This window comes from Falco biarmicus, chromosome 4 (assembly GCF_023638135.1).
Source record: "Falco biarmicus isolate bFalBia1 chromosome 4, bFalBia1.pri, whole genome shotgun sequence".
NCBI lineage: Eukaryota > Metazoa > Chordata > Aves > Falconiformes > Falconidae > Falco > Falco biarmicus.
The window spans coordinates 106,568,946-106,588,586 of NC_079291.1; the positions used below are offsets into that span (position 1 = coordinate 106,568,946).

Below are 19,641 nucleotides of genomic sequence, written 5' to 3' on the forward strand. Positions count from 1 at the left end.
AACAGATGGCTTTCACATGCTAAACTGCTAAATAACCTCTGGGGCAAATTCCCACTAGAACAAAAACACACACTGCAGCTCACTAGGGACTGAGCCTTTCCCAGTCCAAGGGAGGCTGGAGTCATTTACAAGCTCATACAATTCATTCTGTTTTCCCAGCTGTTAAAAGAGCTGCTGCATCATAGCAGTAAAGGGCTTACAATACCTTGCCATAGAAGTCACTCATCTGGTACAGGGGGATGTGCTGCGTACCACCGTAGAGTTCGATCACCTCTTCGTCAGGCACCGGTTTGAGCCCTCTAGATGCAAACCAGAAATAGTTTGTCAACAATCACCAGTCTGCACAGAGCTACAGAAACTGCAGAGAAAGGAGGTGGGACAAACAGGTTCCTCTCTAAAATTCACACATTCCTCTTGCACAAAAGAAACAGCCAGAGAGCCTGACAGCTCCATGGTTTCTTAAGATTCACATAAAACCTTTCCCCGACACATTCTTCAGACACCTTGTTTGCTCGTTCAAGTTAATTGAGGAGCTTTATCCACATTCCAGCTGGGAGTTCAGACAGAGGCTTCTCTCTGCATGCTGTCAGCCTGCTGACAGGACTGTCCCAGCAAATCGACCCCCCCCCACCCCACCCCCGGCCCTGAGTTGGCAGCACTGGGTAACTGTCAGTTTGGAGAGATTGCTTCCACGAGGTATACCACCATGAAATGCAAAGGTGTAGGAAAAGAGCTTTCTGAAAATGAGGTTTCCTTCTTACTCGGTTTTTCTAAGCAAGACAAGTTCTTCACTAAGACCTTTCAACAGAGGTCACTGGTTTTCCCCAAAACACTATAATCACAGGTATGGCTATGAGCTGTACCCTTCACAAACATCAAGTTATCTGACTGCTGCAGGTTTTGCCTCTTGCACAATTTTTGATGGCTGTTTACTCAAGCAGTCAGCAACTTTCTCTTTCTCCTTTCCTATTCAGTCATGGTACAGCCTCTAAGAAGTTAAAAGTTGCCTCAGTTGCGCTCAAAAAGCAAAGGACAGTTTAGGAAAAGGATACTCCAAGAAGGATAGTTACAAAAGGACAGTAGGAGGAAAAAAAAAAAGGTTTAAATGTGTTTTCACTAAGAATCTCTTTATGAAGCTGAAGTGAAATATGGGGCTGTACTAGCCCCCTCTGCCCTCTCCACTCCCCTCCGCCCCCCAAAATCCTAACCAATTCAAAGAAGCCAATTCTCTCTGATTATGCAGCTCCCTTCTTAATATTCTTTGAGTGTTTACTGCAACTGAAAGCTTAACAGTAAAAGGGCATAGTTCAAGAAAAAAACACACATTGGCTTCCATGCTCAGGAAATAGAACATGGATTTACAGGAGCTTTGCTACCGATATCTATGAATAGACGCTTCTACTGCTTCTTACACACCAACCCCACTCCACATTGGGGCAAGGTTTTGTCCAGTCTCACAACTTTTTGGAGACAAGTTTACTCTGCACTGCTTTAGCCACTCACTTCAAAGCATGCCCAGCTCTCTTTGCACAGTAACAGAAGAAAAGGAAAAATAGGACAACCTAGGCCTTAAACTGAGCCCAGATTCTGATGCATCATTACTTCATTGATATGTCTGCGCTGCTTTAAGATTTTGTTTGCACATCCAGACCACCCTCCTCTTAGCTTTGTGACAAGGCACAGCAGATGACTGCTGGGATACACTCCTGCCTGGAGAAGACAGGGCCATATGTGGACCACATACGGAGCGGTGCTTTCCTAAGTGGTGCTTTCCTAGTCACAGTTTGCTCACAGACATTAACCCAGGCGTGCTGTAGCTGCAACTCAGACATCATGCAGAGTACGTGATCAGATGTGTTATTAACCATTACAAAAAGCTCCAGGTCTTCCCACCCACACTTGGCTTGAAATGCTTGAGAAAAAAAACTCCCTGCAATTATATGCCAAGTAAGCATCTGAAGCAAGTGCAAACAGGATAAGCCAGATGAGACTGTGCTCTGCTCAAACCCGCCCCCCCCCCCCCATTTGCCACAAATATACACTCAGATTTAGCCATCCACTTTTGCATATATGAGCATTTAGAAAATAATTTTCAAAACTGACAGACCTATACGCTGTTCCTAGCTGGACATAATGGAAAGCATCGATCTTCATGAGAAGACTCTGTGATAAGACATAGATATTTACTGTTAGAATTGAGTAGGTTTACACTGAAACCTTATGTAAGTTTCAAGTTTGACACAAATGACATTAAGAAAATAAAATCCAACATAAACATCCCACATTATGTACTTTAAGCTGCACTTAACTCTCCAGCCACTTTTACACAGGCTCACTCATACCGTGACTTTTTATTGGCCTCTCCAGTAAAAGACTGTCTTTCTATGAGCCAAAATATCACTGTCTCTTACACTCCAAAGTTTGTGGACAGGGATGCAGTTAAAAAACAGAGAGAACAAAGTTTCTGTAACTCAGACAGTCTCTTCTTATCTCCTTTTCAAAATCACATACATTCCAAAGGAGCTTTGTGTGCACAAGAGATCCATTTCTTGTCACATTCATGTTAAGCAGAACAAAGTGGGCAAGTTTTGGTTTAGAGTGCAGCTGCACCCAGTCATTTTCTTCACACAAGAGCTCTCCCCTCCACCACTTTTTACTCTCCCCAACAGACATTTAAGGAGGGATGTTTAAGAGCACATAAGACTGGTAAAAGAGCTTTCTTTGCATTTATTTTTTTATCAGACTCCCCTATTCATCAGCCATCCCTTCTCCATCCATCATTCTGACGCCATAACACAAATCATCGGGGCACGGAAAGCAGCCTCACACTAAACCCATATCCCTCTGCAACTTGAATAAGGACAGAGCATCAAATTATTTGTACTGTTTCTACCATAGTGCAAGGTAATTCATTACACAGAGCATTCACAACCTTCAGGCACCTTCTTTTACCACAATACCATATTGCTGCAACTTGTTACACCGTGGGCAGACCTCCCACTAGTTTGTGAGGAGTGCAGGCAAATATGTTGAAAGATTTACTTAAGATAGGCACTACCCAGTTTTTTGTGTGTTTTGCAAACTCTGCTCCTGAGAAAAGAAGAGTTCTCATCCTCTACTCACTCAAGGGGTGCTCTGCTTGGTGAGGCTCTGTGTTTCTGTGATATATCAGCCAGAGATTTAAACAGGAAAAAAACCCACTTAAGTTGTCATAGATTTACTCCTCACTTTGTAAAGTCAGAGGCATGAGCAGTCTGCTGCCATGCCATCACCACAGGTAGGACAAAAGACATGGGAAAACTCTATATCGGGTTTTTTCTTCATTTTCTTTGCTTCCCACTGCTGGAGAACAGCGCATACACTCCAGCTTGTACTGCCTGCTTCCCTGAATGTGCTCAAAGCTCAGCATAAGAAAAGCTACTACAGTGAAGCAACTTTCTCTTCTGTGCTTACACCTGACTGCTTGGCTGCAGCAGCCAGCATGACATCACTGGGCATCAGGCTTTCAGGGAATCAGTCCAGAGTACTGAAAAGGGTTAAAGCTAACGCTTGCACTTTGCTTGCCCGTGCTTCTAAGAAGCATGCATTTTAAGTAGCTTGGATCTCTTTCCAGGCAGTCCTATTATTTGGGGTGGGGGTGGGGAAGGCTTCCTAAAGCATTCTCCTGACAAGTCGTTTCTATTATTAGTGTTAGACATAATGCCTCTGCTCCTGGCCTGTACTCATAGATGCAGGATTGAGGTTTGTTGTTTAAACTTCAAGAAAGACAGAAATGATCACACAAACAAGGCTACGTTTTCTATTAATTAGCTTGTAGAATTAACTGACTTTTTAATTGGCAAGGCTGTTTACCAGATCTTAGCTAGGATGTCCCATTCTGCTAAAAGCTATGCAAACACAAAAGACATCTCTCCCTTGGAAGGTTTATAAGCAAGAAGAAGCCACACAATGAAAAGCACAGCCACCTGGACTCACTGACAGTTTGGTGATCAATGTTATTGCATGCAAGGACAGAAAGTATTGCCACTAAAAACATAACGCAATGGAAGACAAAGCCCAGGAGACTGGACTTTGTACAGCTTACCTTTTGTACATCATAGTGAAGTCCCCGTATGGCAAACCCTGGAATGTAATCATACTTCCCAAGCCCTTCTGGATACTGGGAAGACAAACAGTGACATCGTTAGAGGCATAAGCATTGGGTTACCAACAAAATTATTTCTCCTGTTGAGCTGGATTACTTTTACTCATAGTCTTAACCCAGGAGTAAACCAACCAAGGAACAGATGCACTGGCATGTTGCCCCTTCAGTGAAGAAGACGGATGAATGGAGGAAGACATAAAGGATCAGGATCCCCAAACTAGTTTCTCTCATGTAAGGGACACTAGTGAAAACGTAACAGATCCGCTCAGGCAGTGAGGACACATCTAGTATGCTCTAGTCAGTGCATATATTTGGCAAAGCAACAACACCGCAGAGTCCCTCTAAAAAGAAAGACGTGATGAGAAGAAAATGCACAGACCAGTCACCTACTGCAATCAGGGTGCCCATTATGGGGCATTCTATACAGTGTCATCTATACTGACTTGCACATGTCAAGTCCTGTACGGTTTCAGTGTTGGCCCACGGTTCATGTTTATCCACCATGTGTACCTCAAACCAGCAATTCTGTAGGCATCATTTCCATAGTTAAGTAAAACAGACCAGACCTTTCTAGACTAAGGTTCCTGCTACATATTTATAAAACCTCAGGAATATAGAGCACAGTAAGTTGTCTCAAAGGAAACCGATTCCATGTACAGACAAAACTTTCTGCAATCAAAGATCATGAGACACAGAATTTATCTCAATTAAAACAAGCAATTGACACATGCGCAGAATGCCATTTGGCAAGCAGTCTGGGGCATCCCAACAAAAGCAGCAAGCTTAATTGAGTGGAAATTCTTAGCACATCGTTACCTTGAATTGCTCTATTAGTATGTCTCTGGCGGTGTTGAAAATCATAGAGTGTAGTAAATTAGAATACTGTGCCAATGTGTAATCGTAGTCAAAGCCGTATATCTCCACATCTCCCAGGCTGATCTCATTGTTAGCGTAGATAGCGGCCGGGTTGAGGAGATTGCAGACTCCTGGTGGAAGGAGGTCTAAGAGAAGGGAAAGGGGAGAGGTTAGAGAAACTGAGAGAATCACTGAAATGTCAACTTTTTGTTCTGGACCTGGCAGCAGCTGGAAGTACCACACAGCAGCAGCAAAGGAGCACAGTGCTGCTGTCGAAGGCCCCTGCCATTAACTCGCTCAAATAATCCTCCCCGTGAAAAAAACACACTGTGAAAGCGCTGGCTGCCTCTGTTGATGGTGCTAACCACTTCCACAGTAAGACTGACCTTTTGTGTCAGGAAGATGCAAAACAATGTCCTGGGGTCTCTGGCCTACATGAAGCAAAGCAGACCAGATTCCGAAGTGTCCAATTTCTAGCTCACAGCAGCTGCAGTTCAGGCAGGCTCAGCAATGGGAAGGGTAGCTGCAATGTATCACCAGAAAAACACCCGCTCCTCACAAAACTTGCTGGAGACAAACAGGTTAACTCTCTTCTTTAAAAAGTCTAGATGACTTCAAATTAGGAATTTTGAGGTTTGTCTTTTGGCATTTTTTGTTTCTCACAGAAGCAGCCAGACTTCACAGAGCAATCCTGCAGGTACTGTTTGGGCTTTTTTTTATTATTATTAATGGGCTGGATAAAACAATGTTTTGTACAAACACCAACAAAACGTAAAAAAAAACCCCACACTAAGCTACGCTCTTGGAGCACGTAATGCTGATAGCAACAAGTTCTCTGCTTTCCTCTGATAAACAGCTGTGGAAACCTCCGACGCTGCGTGTGGTTTGTCACTTCAAAACAGGGCTACTCTTCAAGATGCTTGTGAACAACATTTTGCTCCCCAGAGCACTGGGAAAATGGAGGTTAAGTCACCTGGAAGCTGAACTACCTGTACGTCTTTTTTTCAGAGCTAGTCTAGAGAGCAGAGAGCTTTAGCTGCAGTACAGTGGGAGAGACAGGAACAGATCCTCCCCAGGCTTCCTGCCCCACAAGAGCTGCCCATTGCAAGATGAGAAAGAGCAACAAAAATAGTTCCCTGTAGTACATTGCCTAGTCACATCCACACTGGGAGACAGAGAGGGGAAGGAGATGTTTCCTCCCTTCTCAAAGACGGATAATTTTCCCTCTGAATCATAGGAAAAGTGTAGATGTTTTCCAGATCCTACACAGCATCTGCAGGTAGGATTTTTTTTTTTTCCCTTCCTACCTTAACTTTTGGCTTTTAGCAAGAACCCCTGTGCCGGTTCTTTAGTGCTTCCTTGCTATAAAACCAAGTTTCATCTGAAACTAGAACAAAAAAAAAGCATTATTAGAAAGAGACACCAGCCATTCCCAATAAAGACTCTGTCTGGAATGATTACAGAATTTAGGTTAAAGTCCAAAGTACATTTTCAAGCACTAATCCAAAAAGGTGACCAAAGAAACAGGATCCAGATATATAATAATAGTTATTTTTCAGAGGAGATGCATTACAAAACATACCCATCCCTCTCTCCTAACTGACTTTGGTCTTCAGATGCAATTCACCAGATCAGCTACAGAGGAATGACTACAAAAGCAAGCAGTATTTTAAGGCAGAAGGGCTGACTTACTGGCTACGCAGCAGGAACAAGAGCTCTCTTTCAGTGACTCTGCTGGTGGCAAAGTTTCTGGAAGAGGCTGAAGACAGCGGACACAATCAGAGTACTTCCCACTGGGATTTTTAAAAGACTGGAAACATAAATAGGGTTCAGATGATCACAACTTTCATCTTCTCATCATAAATGCTCTTTGCACCATAAACAAACAGAGCTCCGCTTCCTGCCCTCACCTCCAGATAACTTGTGGGAAGATCTTTTTCTAAGCATACTCTGGGATTTGCAGGGTGTTATTTTTCTTCCTCACAAGGAAACTGACACAACCATAATCACATCACGGTGCAAATACCCAGAGTTTTCCTCTTCTAATGAAAGCACTATTTGCAACCCACTTGCTGCTACTGTATCCCTACAGAGAGGTCAAGCTCTTCCAACATTCACCATCTGCAAACATTTATGACAACACATTTTGATAGACTGAGAGCAGCACAAAATATCGTTGCCTGAATCTCATCTCTCCTTTCCTAGGAGACATGAGACCCATCTAGATTCAACAACATATGCCAGCCACAACTTTTGCAAAACTACAGTCAGGAAAAGCTAAGGGAGCAGTATGATTTTGTAACAAGGAAAGGGTAGCCTAAGATTTGCCAAGCGCATGAAGTGAGTCTTATCTGTGATCAGAAGCATAAGCAGAAACTGCCACAGTATGATTTATGACGTATATTTAGACCCACTGGATGAAGCAATATTCCTCCCTGCCAGCCTCAAACGTACAGAGCCTCTCCACTGTTCGCTGACAGTCTCCTGCCCAGACCATTTCACCCCACTCGGATATTTTTGTCACTAACTTACACAGCATGTTCTCTCTTAACTTCGTAAGAGCCAAAAAAGGCTGCATATGCTAGCCAAAACACTTTATCACCATTGCCTCACACACAGCGTGTTCCCTACGCACACCTGCCGGAGCACCCCACACCTTGCTGTGCTTCCTATCCACACATCACGGTCACCAGACCAACGCAGAGCAGCTTGCTGACAGCTTGCTGTTTCCACGCCGTCCTCCTCCATCTTAAATTTACAGTAGTTTCAAAGTCACTGATCTGCTAGAGAGGAGGAAAAAACTCTGGGTTTCAGTCCAGGGACTCATGCTGCACATTTGGCTCAGTGTAAATGTCCATTTGCAGCACCCTCCTCAATAGAGCGGCAGGTGTCCATCTCCTCTTTAAGTTCACACAGTCTCTCCGCAGGCTCAAACTAGGGCAGGGAAGAGACAGAAGCTGGGAACACATGCAAGATCAGTTTCTATACCAGAGCCCAACCATGCTTGCCTTCCTGAGCCAGGTTTTAAGAAGTTTGGGGGTTTGTTTGGTTGGTTTGCTCTGGTTGTTTTTTTCCTCTCTGCCTGGGATCTTTGCCTCAGTTTGCATGGCAATTGTCAGGTCATAACAAACCGATGACACCTCCAGAGGCCCACAGAGATGCCATTTTTCAAGAATGATAGCTTTCGGTTTTTCCTCTGCCAAGACACCGTAACAGATTGCTGGACAGATACAATAAATTACAGTAAGAAAAAAACAAAATTAAATCCATTTTTGCTTATTAAAAAAATATAATCCCAACTATTCTTTCCATCTGGGTCCTAACTGGAAAAGGGAGATGATACCAAAAGTTAGTCACTGTCTACTCAGCACTTCACCCAGGAAGTATGATCTAAGGGAGAACCGCCATGCGTACATCTGAGGACAGTAGGAAAAAAACCTGCTCTTGCAATAGATAGAAACCCCTGGAATCTGCACACTTGCACAATTTGCTCCGGTTTGCAACTCTGATGGTTTTAAGGGAAGTGTCTGCATATCCATGGTACATGATGAAACTCAGCAACAAAGGCAGACCACAAGAAAGCGTGTTTGATCTCATGCGTTTTTTAGACGTGGGTGTAAATACAAGGTGAACACACATTGCCTTCACCTTACCACTTTAAGGGCCCTGAACAGCTGCTTAAAACCAGAATATCTTCATGACAGCACAAGCGTCTCTTCTCAGGCAATAGCCCACATTGTTAGAAAGCAATAACACTCTATTTCCAACATGACAGCAGAGACGGAAACAAAAGCAGGTAATTAACTGTGAGCAATGGTTAGAGATGCCAAGACACCATATGGCCCTTTCTGATGTGAAAAAGCTCCAGTGCCAAGCACGTCCCATGCTTTTCTGAGCTCTCAGGGGTACCAACAGCATCATGCAGGAAACACTCCATTTCTCTCAGCCTCAGATGCAGCATGTTAGTGAAGAATAATACACACACACAAAAAAAAGGCAACTCACACCCACCTCTCACACCCTTTGTACTCCCAGAGGTCTAGCACAGCAGACATCGCACTAATTTCTTTGTAAGACTAGCAAGAAAAGGAATGATACTGAAAAGCAGATGGCCACCATCCTCCACATTCTTCATGAATCAAAAAGTTCCCTTTGCTCACACTGACTTGCTTTCTAAAGACAAACTGCCAGTTTTCCTCCCTTCCAAGTACCTCTTTATCCTTTTTTAAGTGTTGTTTTGTACCATTTCCCGCAAAGCCCTCCAACCCGCTGAAGACGCCTCTACCAAGAGGGTAGGGAGAGGGAAATACTACTTAAAAGAACATTAAATGACAGAGGAACCATATTAATAGAGTGCTAAAAATTACTCTGGAGCATACTCTTGAATTTATGCCATTATGCCTAAATATTTTGGCATTTCTCACCAAAAGTGAATGAACACCAAGCAAAAGTAGTATTAAAAAATATTGCTTCATGACAACTTTACATTTTTTATATACACAAAGGCACTAGACAAATGCTGCTATAGGAGTTCTTTACAAGTGTTTACATTTAGGGAAAGCAGGATTGGGAAGTTAACATAACTGGTCGCACCTCCAGTTCTGGTTGCTAATTGTCATTCCCAGTCCCAGCTCAATCCATAGGTGCCACAACCCGTGAGACATGCACACTCCCTAAGCAATTTGCAGGGCATTTATTATCATAGCACTAGACTAGTTTACTAGTTTGACAAGGAGTGAGTGCTTCAATCTTTGTGCCTGCTTGAAATTAGCAACACAAGCAGAACCAAAATGTGCTGAACTGTAAAAAACACCTCTGCACCACACCAAAATCACTAATGCAATGATCACACAGGGGTGTCATCTCTCCCACTTCCACATGTAATGGGCACATGTCGCTGACTGCAGTTTGCATTATTTAGATGCAAAGGTATCTCTGGATCTACACGACCTAAAAAGAGTAAGGACTACCTCCGAGCTACACCCTCAGTATTACCAATGCTTAATCAAGTTCTTGCTGTCTGCGAACTTGTCTCTATCCTCAGTAATTCTCACATTTAACCATGATCAAGCTTGTCATGCAGAGGCAATAAGTTATTTTAAAGTTTCCTTAGGAAAGCTGTTTTGTAGCCATGTTTACAAGTTTGAAAGATCTAGAAAAAAACATATATACTTGCTTACAGCCAAATCCTCACTCACTTGCCCATTCCACTGAGTTTCAGGATTGGATGCTTCCTAGAGTGCAAGACTTCAAGCACTGCTTACTGAGAAAGCGTATCAGCCTTCCTTGACACTTCAGATATCATCAAATCAGAATACAACAAGTCTTGCTCAACACCACCCTTCTGACAAATGCGATTATAGTTTTCTTTTTGGCAGAGAAGGAAAAAAAAACCTAATAAAAGCACATTAGGTGGAAATAGTAGCCTCAAACTCTTACAGGTAATGAAATTTGGTCCTAAGAGTCAGTGTTGCAAAAGACAGGGGGAATAATGAAGAGCATGGCTTCTCCTGAGTCAACACGAAGGGGAGGTTTTACCTCAGCAGCACCTTTTGTATAGCTATGTTGTGCTGTTGTTTGTATCACCACACAAGCCTGGCAGAACACAGACATGTTTCTATAAAGTTGAGAACTTCTGGTGCCTGGGCTCTGGCCACCAAACCTGTACCACTGCTGAGCTTTACTGCACAGAAGCTCTTGTCCTATACATCCTGCCCTGTCCAACCTGGTCAGCATTTATCACTGCAATCCCCTCTGCACAAAAATGAAACGTTGCTCTACAAATCAGGTCCTAAGCACAAGCTGGTTTGAAGACACATCGTAAGTTCTCCTGGCAGAGATCTCTGCAAAACCAATATAGGACAAAGGACTTCCTAAAGGTGGAGCTTCAGATAAGGAAGGAGAAGGTGGCACCACAGGAGCCTTCTCAAACTCAGTGCTGGTAAGTATTGAGATGTGATGATGTTTTCAAATCCATAACCAAACCATAGACTTTCACTTTTATATCTGAGTTTGAAATCAAGAACAAAGGAACAGGCTGATGCCACGTTTTGCACGTCTCAGTGTAGTTGTCAAACCAACAATTAAAACCAACATGGACCAAATCTGTTTATGTCTCTTCTTGACAGGACTTGAATAACAGCACAGTCTTGAAATTTTGGTTTGGGCAACTATTCTTTAAACAAACGAGGGCTGCCTTATTCAACATGTCTAATAGTTACCTGAAGGTTTGTAAAGAGTCTGCTCTGTAACACATGGGCTACTTCACCCAGCTTCATTTGACCTTTAGTCCTGCTAATTAGTTCTCCACTCAAGTAATTAATAACTGTATCTTTTGCATCCCAACAAAGTGCAACTGTGTGAACACAAACTTCATAATCTGCCACACAGTAAACTGAGAATTTTCCCAAGAGATGATGATGCAGCCTATTAACAAATTTGCATTTATGGTTTCAATACTGTTATGGAAAAGAAAAAAAGTGCCTTTGTGGGTATTAATGTCCAAACACCATGACAAGTCTTGCAAGCTGGAACTTCTTTCAAGCAGTGGTGCTAAAACCACAGCTCAGTCTTGGAGCAGGGACTTAACATGAAGCTACTGTCCTCTGTCAGCACCTTGTACTGCCTTCGACAGCTCAGGCAAAGGAGCTCACATCCTGCAAAAGCTGGAATGCAAGGATTCAGTGGCCAGTTCCTTCACATTTCTGCATCATGAAGGCCTTTCGATTTTTATGTCAAATCTCGTCTACTGGAAGGTGGGGAGGAAGACATGACAGCACTTGTCAGTCTCAGAACAGTGAGACGGTTCTTCCAGATCCCTATGGCTGGCTGCCATCCTTCTTCAAACCCTTAGAGAAACGAAAGGTAACGGAGAGCTATTGAACAGCAGACACAAAGTCACACTTCCTAGCTCTCCACAGTGCTTACCTTCAGCATTCCAAGAATCAAGAAACCAGCAGGAAAGTTTCCTGCCCTTCTGCCATGAAAGCTTTTCTTATTTTTTTCACATTTTTAGGCGAGTTTAGTACAGTGGAGGTCTGCTGCTGCCAAAAAGGCCACAGCCCTGTTTTACACATGGACAGATGTGGCTGGTGGCATGAGTTTTCCCCTTGCTTAGCAAGATTTCCATGTACCCAACCGAGCCAGTAATTTCTTGGTCTAAGGACCAAAAACACACATGCATGCACATAAGTAAAAGGTGTTTTGCATCTGTAACACAAACTAAGCTCAGGATCAGGAGACACCCTAGCAGCTACAGCATCAGCCCTCTCCATGCACACCCTTCTGCCAACCGTGAGTTACAAGCTGGACCCTGGACTCCTCACCACCTCAGTCAGCATCACTAGACAGTGATGCTGTCCTAGTCTAACCTCGTTTCCACATGGCAAATTAGAGACAAATGCAACAAGCCCTTTATTTAGCCCATTTGCCACGATGACACTCGTGTCAGGGAGGCCAGTCGTCAAGAACCCCACTCTGCACGTCCTGCAACGCTGAGACCAGGGATCTTCCCAGAGGGAAGCCCAGGACGGGGAGAGGATGATCAGGGCCATGTTTCGGTAGAAATAACAGTCCCCGAGGGCCCGGCGGCGGCGGCAGGCATTGCCAGGGAGAGGGCTTCCAGCCCGGCGGCTGCACAGCGACGGGCACGTCCCCAGTCCCGCAGCGCGGGGAAGGCGCCGAGATGCAAAGGGGGGGGAGGGAGAAAAAACAAGGAGAGAGGCGGAGCGCGGCGGGACGTGGCAGCCGGCGGCCGAGGCGGCCCTTACCGTAGACTAGCTTCTTCATCTCGTGGTACCTGGCCCACAAGTAGGTCTTGGTGTCGGCGCCCTCGGCCGGGAGGGGCTGGCTGCCCGCGGCGGGGCCAGGCTCGGCGCCGCGCCGGGCTCTGCCGGCGGCCGGCGGGTGCTGCTCCTTGGGCTGCCCGTGCCCGCCGTCCCCGGGGCACTGGCTGGCTTTAGGGCGGCAGCTCTGGCAGGAGACGGCCACGGCGAGGAGCCGGGGGGCCGCGCCGCCGCCCCTCCTCAGCGCCGCCATGCCCAGCGCAGCCATGGTCCCGCCGCAGCCTCGGGCAGCCCGCGCTCGGCCGGGGCTGGCCCCGCTGCTCCGCTCCGCGCCCCGCCGCCCCGGCCCGCGGCGGCACCCGCCGGCCGGCCAATCCCCGCCACCCCGTGTGCGAGGGGGCCGGGCGCGCCTCGGCGAGGGAGCCGGGGGGCGGCGCTCAGCGCCCGCCCGCGGAGGGGGGCGGAGGGGGGCGGAGGGGGGCGGAGGGGGGCGGAGGGCGGCGGGGCCCCGGCGGGCTCCGCTCGCCGCGCTCCGGCCCCTCAGGCGGGGGGCGACGGGGAGAGGGGCGGGGAGGGGCGGTGGTTCCTCACTGCGGCCCCGCCCCCGGCCTCGGTCCCGTTCCGCCCTGGCCAATCAGGCGAGGCGAGCCGCCCCGAGCGCTGTCACGTGAGCGCCGAGACGACCTTCCCGTTCGGCTGCTGGGGGGGCCGGGCGGCCCGCGCTGGAGGTGAGGGGCGCGGGGGCGCGGCGCTGATTGGCTGCGTGGGGGCCGGGCCGGGGGCGGCCGAGGGCTGCCATGGTGGCGGGGGCGAGGCCGGGCTTGGTTTGACCCCCGCTCCGGGCGGCTGGGGCTGCGGCACCGCGCCGGGCCGGGCTGGGCTGCCGGGGGCGGTTTGGCCGCGGGGCGCCGAGGGCCGCTGTGCGTCCCGTCCCGTCCCGCCGCTCACACGCCCTCCCCCCGTTTCCTTCCCCGCCGAGCTGAGGGCGCCGGGCCCGGCCATGCTGGTCAGCAGGAGGGTGAAGCGCCTCTTGCAGCTGGTGCCCGGGAAGCGGCGCTTCGGCGTTTACCGGTTCCTGCCCTTCTTCTTCCTGCTGGGGGGAGCCATGGAGTGGTTCATGATCAACGTCCGCATCGGCAAGGAGACCTTCTGTAAGTGAGGGCCCGCGGGGCGGCAGGAGGCCCCCGCAGCGCTGCCTGTGCGCGGGGGACACACCGGGGGCTGCAAGGGGCACGGCCACGGCCAGCCCCCGGCCCTCCCGCGGGCCTGGCACCCCCGCTCTGCCCCCCCCCGGCGGAACACACCGGGCAGAAGCCAACAAAAAAACGCAGCTGGGTTTCGAATACTAAATTAAAATTATTATATTTTTTTTTTACACTGAAAAAACTCGCCAGGGTTGTCAGAATGTCGGTGTAGGTCAGTCCGAATGTGACCGTGTCAATTAGAAAGCGGGAAAACGAGTCGCAGGAACTTGGCTCATGGCGCTTAGTTTCCAGCAGTTAAAGCCTTCAGTTTTAATGTGGCATTCCTCCCTTTGAGGAACCGTGCTAGAAATGTTTCTGTACTTGGGGGAAAAGGATCGGCCCTACCATGTTTCATGGGAAATCTAGCTGAGTCTCCTGGAAAATAAACCGGGTTGATACAGTTTTCGTAGCTGACAAACTCACTGCAAACAGAACTGCTGCCCTGCCGGCTTCTGAAGGCTGGGGTTTGTGGGGTGGTTCAGTTGATTCCCGAAGCATACCTGCAGGGCAATAAAGTCCAGTTAGAAGCTAAAGCACAACATCTGTGTAGCAGCTATATTTCAGCTTGAGACTTATCTCAAAAAAATAACTGCTATGCCTAAATGATACTATGCTGCAGTAATAATTGTGCGGTTTAGCCTTATTGCTGCTCCATGGTCCGTGCGAAATGACAACACACAACTGATAACCTTTTTTTTCTGACAGATTTCATTTGGTGATAGATATTTAGGAGTGATTGGGGGGCCTCGGGCAGGAAGAACAACTTGGAAGTCTATGAGGGTGGTTACATTCCTGTTTTCTTTATTAAAAAAATAAAGCTAAAATACTGAAGCCCTGCTGGCAGTCCCCAGGCATTGACTTTGTGCCTCTAATTTAATTTCCCTTCCGCTTCAGCTAGTTTAGGCATTTGTACTTTTAATCACCCTCATGGGAAAGTAGACAAGGAATTGACTGTATCACATTGGAAACTTAGTTTTCCTATAAAAACATTTCATCAGGACTGATGTGAAGAACTTTAGCCTGGATGGGAGGGAGAACATGAGCTATTTTTAAATGGTAACAAGGATTTGTGTTGGCTTGAATTTTCAGTTCCCTGTCAGTCAGTGTCTGCAAGAGAAAACTGGAAGAGTTTAAAAAGAAATGAAAGGCTTCAGGCATTTAATAGTGTCTTGCACTTGGAAAATGCTAATATAAAAAAAAAAATCTTTTTCTGGCAGATGATGTTTACCGTAGGAAACGATCTGAAAGACAGTACGAGGCAAGGATGGGAAAAAATGAATTTTAGCAGAAATGTTTCAAGGGACAGGTCCTGAATGCTTCAATTGTATTAATACCAAAGAAGTGTTACTGCCACGTGGACTGCAGGAGAAGATTTTGTCTCTGCAAGATAAACTGTAATCTACAAGTCTGTGTAATACACTCTCAGATGGTTTTGGAAGTTTTATTCTTCTTCAATCTACTTCCTATCCTTAATATTTTGTATTTAAGCCAAATACAGTAGCAAGAAGCTCATTGTGTTTAGGCCTCTGCCACTTATTTAATGTTTGTTTAGTACTTCTAAATAAACTACACAGAATAAACAGTCTGGCTACTGCTTTTCTTTGCTTGATGAGACACCATTCTTGCAACAAGACCAAGGGGAAAGAAATGTTACATATTGCATACATAGTATCTCAGCACATTAGAAACAATGGAGAAATAATATTAGAAAGAATAGTTTCCTTTGTAATGAGAGAATGTACGCTGGCATCTGATTTGTTTTCTTCCCGATGTGGCACAACTTAAACTAGGTAAAAAGAGGACAGACTCACTGCTCAGTGTTTACTCAGCCCACACTGTTTGGAAAGTCATCCGTGCATTCAGGCTCCAGTGCCTGCAAGTGCTGTAATACTCTACATTGCTACTCTAACAATGAATTGACCTGAGGGCGTTGGGGGAAAAAAGTCCCATGTGTACAGGCGCCAAGTTCAGAGGAACATGCAATGGCAGTCCCAGCAAACCTGAATTCTGTTTGCAGGACTCCTGTCTCCCCAAAGAAGAAAAAAAAGGAGAGAGCTAACTGCTGTACCCTGCACAGCCTTCACTCCCTAACACAGTGACACTAGCTCTTAGGTGCATGGGAACACGTCATGACTGTGCACTAGGATGACTGCTGCAATGTAATCAGTGAGCATCCTATATTAATGCAATTTTTTTTATTTCTGATGGTATGTGTATATCCCAAGGGTTCCACAAAGAAGCTGATTCTTAAGATCAGCCTAAAACCAAACCCAAGGCAGTTTGTATATTTAACGTGCATTCCTGTGCTAATTTCCAGCAGCCTTTTCCCACAGAATTAAGTTTTCATCAACTGAAGAGATGATGGCTGTTTTGAAGATGTTACAGTGCAGGTACTCAAACTTGCAAGTAGAGGGTAACTGCTGTACTTTGTGTTGTGTCTTCCAAGGAAGGACTTGATCTGGAGGAGTAGCGCTACTTGTGTTTTCAGGAGACAAAAAAAACTGTCAGAGAATTAATGATGTCACCGTGCTGCTGTGTATTTTGACAGCAAATGAATTACTTGGAAAAATCTTCCATTTCAGGAGTAATAAGAACCTAGATTTTAACTTTGGTTCCAAGGTAGAGCCCAAGTTCAAAGACTCCTGCACAAGCTTCTTTTTCCAGTCACAGATTGTTGCACTGAAGTAAATCCTGACTGTAGCAATACATTAAAGAATAAAGCATCAACAAAAAGCTGGATTCTGAGAACTGCTGAGCTTTAGCTCTACCTGCCTTTACTTCTTGAGCCTTCTGGATCTCTCTTGTGCTTGGCTTCTATAGAACAAGTAAGTTTTTCAGTATCTTTGGGTTTTTTAAGAGCGAGCTTGTGCCCTAGTTCCTTCTTAGTACTTCGGAGCCTGCTGTGAAAACCGCCTGTGGCTTGGCTTAAGCACTCCTGTAACAGCAGCAAGTGTGTTTCACAGACCTTAGTGAATCGAGGTCCATTTTTTCACTTCAGATCTCTTGCTCATTTTGCAGCAGTGTTTCCCATTTGCAGCAGAGAGTACCAGGCATCTCTGGAAGATATTTGTCTTGGGTGTCTCCAGCTAGGTAAACATAGAGCGAGGCAGGCTGCAGTTGCTCACAAGAAGTCTGGCGTCAGGGAGTTGTATGTCACTGTTCTTTGTGACCAGCGCAGGAATAAAATCCTTCTCCAAGCTGGCATTGTATCATTTCAGGCAACACAGATCTGTTACGACAGATGAGACTTGACATTTAGAAATCTCAACTGTGTGTATTTTTCATTCCACAGTGTGTTTGCTAGTGCTGATCCTTTGTTATTCCGTGATTTTGCCAGTCTCTCACTAATGCTGGAAGTAAGACTAGCTGTAAGGCCCCAGTGCCCAGCCATTCCAGTACTGAGCACCCTGGGTGATCTAGTATCAATTTTTATTTACACCCAATCTTCAGTGGCCAAGGTCTTAATTTGGTTTCTCAGTTTTATCCCCGCTGACTCCTAGTTCTGTGCTTTTTGCCTTCCCCAGCGATCTCTTTCCCACCATCTTTCTGGCACTCGTGTCCCCATTTCCTCCCCATCCTCCCCCATCTGTCTGCTGCAGTGGTGGGCAATGGGAGGAAGCAAGAACTCTCCCTCGGCTCGGAGCTCAGGCCAGCACTGGAAACACGCCGCCGCTGCTGCTACGCACTGGGAGCAAGCCAGGAACACAGCTTTCGTTTTAAATGCTGCTGAGCCCCTGCCAGCTCTAGGGTTGAGCGCATCCATTCCTTCTTCAGGGAGTTCATCTGCTGTCAGCCCAGAACGCAGCTCAGCATCTAAGAACAGTGGTCTCGTGTTCATTTGCAGCAGGCACAGCAGGAAATTGAGAATTAGCGAAGCATTTCTCCTGAAAGCTTTCCAAATTGTAGCAGTCAGGCCAATACAGATATCAAGCATGGAAAATTTCAACGCGGGCAGCAGCGGTCAATAGTCGTCACGAACAAACAGCAACACTTAGGTACGAGGAATGCCGCTCACCACTCCAGCATTAGAGGGGACAAATCTACTGCAGATTTCAGAATGATTTTGTGGAAAGAACAGATCTTTCATTGATTGTTTCCCCACTGTTGTGCGCCCAAGGATGCTGCCTGCTGAAAGAACTGCAGCAAGCCTGGGAAGTACTGAAAAGTTCTGGTAGAGGAAGCGTGTAGGTGCCCAGCCTGTACTCCTGGCACAGGGCTGCAGCAGTTCTGTCCCAGCTTTGGAAGGGTAGAAAAAGGCCAGTCATCTGTTATGTGCTGGTGAATTCTTCCCTAGAGCAAAACTTTTATCGTAGTCAGTGGAGATGAGCTCCCACTTCAGACTTCATACACAGCTACAAAACCGTACCTGTGCTCTGGTTATGACCCACCCCAGCTTCTTCCCAGAAAGGCACAAAAATCTGCATGCAACAGGCACTGGCAGGATGACTGGTCCAGAGGAACTCCCTCATCCCTTACTGGGTGTTGGTGCTTTGCACCAAGAATGAGGATTAAATCACAGTCCTCCCCAAAATCACCCCATGGAAACTGAATTTGAACCCTCCCGGTTGAGAGCTGCGCAGACTTCCCGAAGGGCTCACCCTCCCTCACCATTTTTGTCCAAGGCTTTTATCGCACTTACCTTAACCTGAGCTCAGCCACACCGGTTATTCATGCTGCTGGATAATTCAGCACATTCTCCTCTGTTTCTTTTCCTGTCTCTCCTACGCTGCCTCCTTTAACAGATGATAATCTGCACAGCCAGACTTCTGCACTGGATTTCTGATCCCTCTTGGCACAGGGAAGACCGACCGTGGGAGACCACCACGTCTCCGAGGCCTGACAGATACTGGGAATCTACCCAGGATCACCAGATCCTAATGCATTGCAGCAGCTGTCGTTTTATTTCTTTGTATGACAGTCGAATTAGACTTGCTGGAAAATGCAGTAAGCAAAAGGAATATGAGGTTTAGTTTATTAATCAGAAAACGTCACGTTATCAATTAATCAGATCCCATTTGTTACATGACGTTCAGTACCCAGCCTTTTTGAAACACCACTCCTATTTAGTGCATTTGCAGCCAAGAGGGGGGCTTCAAACTTCTGTGGATGATCCTCAGTACCTCAGACTGAGCCAACAAGATGTGGAGGAGGATTAGAATTAAGTCTCCTCTGTGCAACTGCACCATCAAATTTTAGAAAGGTGGAAGGTCTGTAAAGCTGGCAGCCTGCGTGAGAGGCAGCATTTATCCCCCAGGTCAAAGACATGAATGCGTGTTAATTAAATATAATGCTATCTGTTCTGGTTGTTTAAATAGCTCTTTGTAAATTTTATGTCAGAGGCCCCTTGAGAGGTTGCTATAACTTAATTTTTCGTGCAGACTGTGGTATTAAAATTTCTATCCTGGTTTCTAATTTTATTGTATAAAAGATGCTTTTTCCGTATTACTGGTCTAATTTCCTTTATTACACAGCTACATAAAAGAGAGTCCTGAACCAGGTTAGCTTCCAGTATTAAATAAAGGCTTGCTATTTATTTTCAAAGCAATTTATGTGCGGGCACCTGGGACTGGCTCAGTCTTATCATATCCACTCAGCTTGTTCCCAATGCGTCACA

The 19,641-nt window shown here is 46.2% G+C and overlaps 2 protein-coding genes across 3 annotated transcripts in view; one reads left to right on the forward strand and one right to left on the reverse strand.

The window, feature by feature from the left end:
* NT5DC2 (5'-nucleotidase domain containing 2) overlaps positions 1–13,248 on the reverse strand; it is a 28,788-nt gene extending 15,540 nt beyond the window's left edge. The window contains exons 1-5 of the mRNA XM_056336169.1: positions 12,769–13,248; positions 4,961–5,145; positions 4,085–4,159; positions 2,108–2,163; positions 206–299 (exon numbers count right to left, since the gene is read on the reverse strand). Of these exons, the coding sequence (XP_056192144.1) occupies positions 206–299; positions 2,108–2,163; positions 4,085–4,159; positions 4,961–5,145; positions 12,769–13,051 (693 nt within the window). The 5' untranslated portion in view covers positions 13,052–13,248. The remainder of the gene's footprint in view (positions 1–205; positions 300–2,107; positions 2,164–4,084; positions 4,160–4,960; positions 5,146–12,768) is intronic.
* Positions 13,249–13,398: 150 nt separating this feature from the next.
* On the forward strand, positions 13,399–15,609 carry LOC130148060 (ubiquinol-cytochrome-c reductase complex assembly factor 5). Of its 2 annotated transcripts, XM_056336199.1 has the most exons (3): positions 13,399–13,511; positions 13,763–13,934; positions 15,245–15,609. In XM_056336199.1, the coding sequence occupies exons 2-3, from the start codon at positions 13,784–13,786 to the stop codon at positions 15,310–15,312; spliced, it is 219 nt and encodes a 72-aa protein (XP_056192174.1). In that variant the 5' UTR covers positions 13,399–13,511; positions 13,763–13,783; the 3' UTR covers positions 15,313–15,609. The 2 variants fall into 2 exon arrangements, with proteins under 2 accessions (XP_056192174.1, XP_056192173.1); XM_056336198.1 differs by lacking the exon at positions 13,399–13,511 and having other exon boundaries at positions 13,568–13,934.
* The last annotated feature ends 4,032 nt before the right edge of the window (positions 15,610–19,641 follow it).

What these genes read in the sequence shown, in the direction of transcription:
- LOC130148060 (XM_056336199.1), top strand. Translation starts at nt 13,784, where the DNA reads ATGCTGGTCAGCAGGAGGGTGAAGCGCCTCTTGCAGCTGGTGCCCGGG. An exon ending in CATCGGCAAGGAGACCTTCT is followed by an intron (nt 13,935 to 15,244) that starts GTAAGTGAGGGC and finishes TTTTTCTGGCAG; the next exon opens with ATGATGTTTACCGTAGGAAA.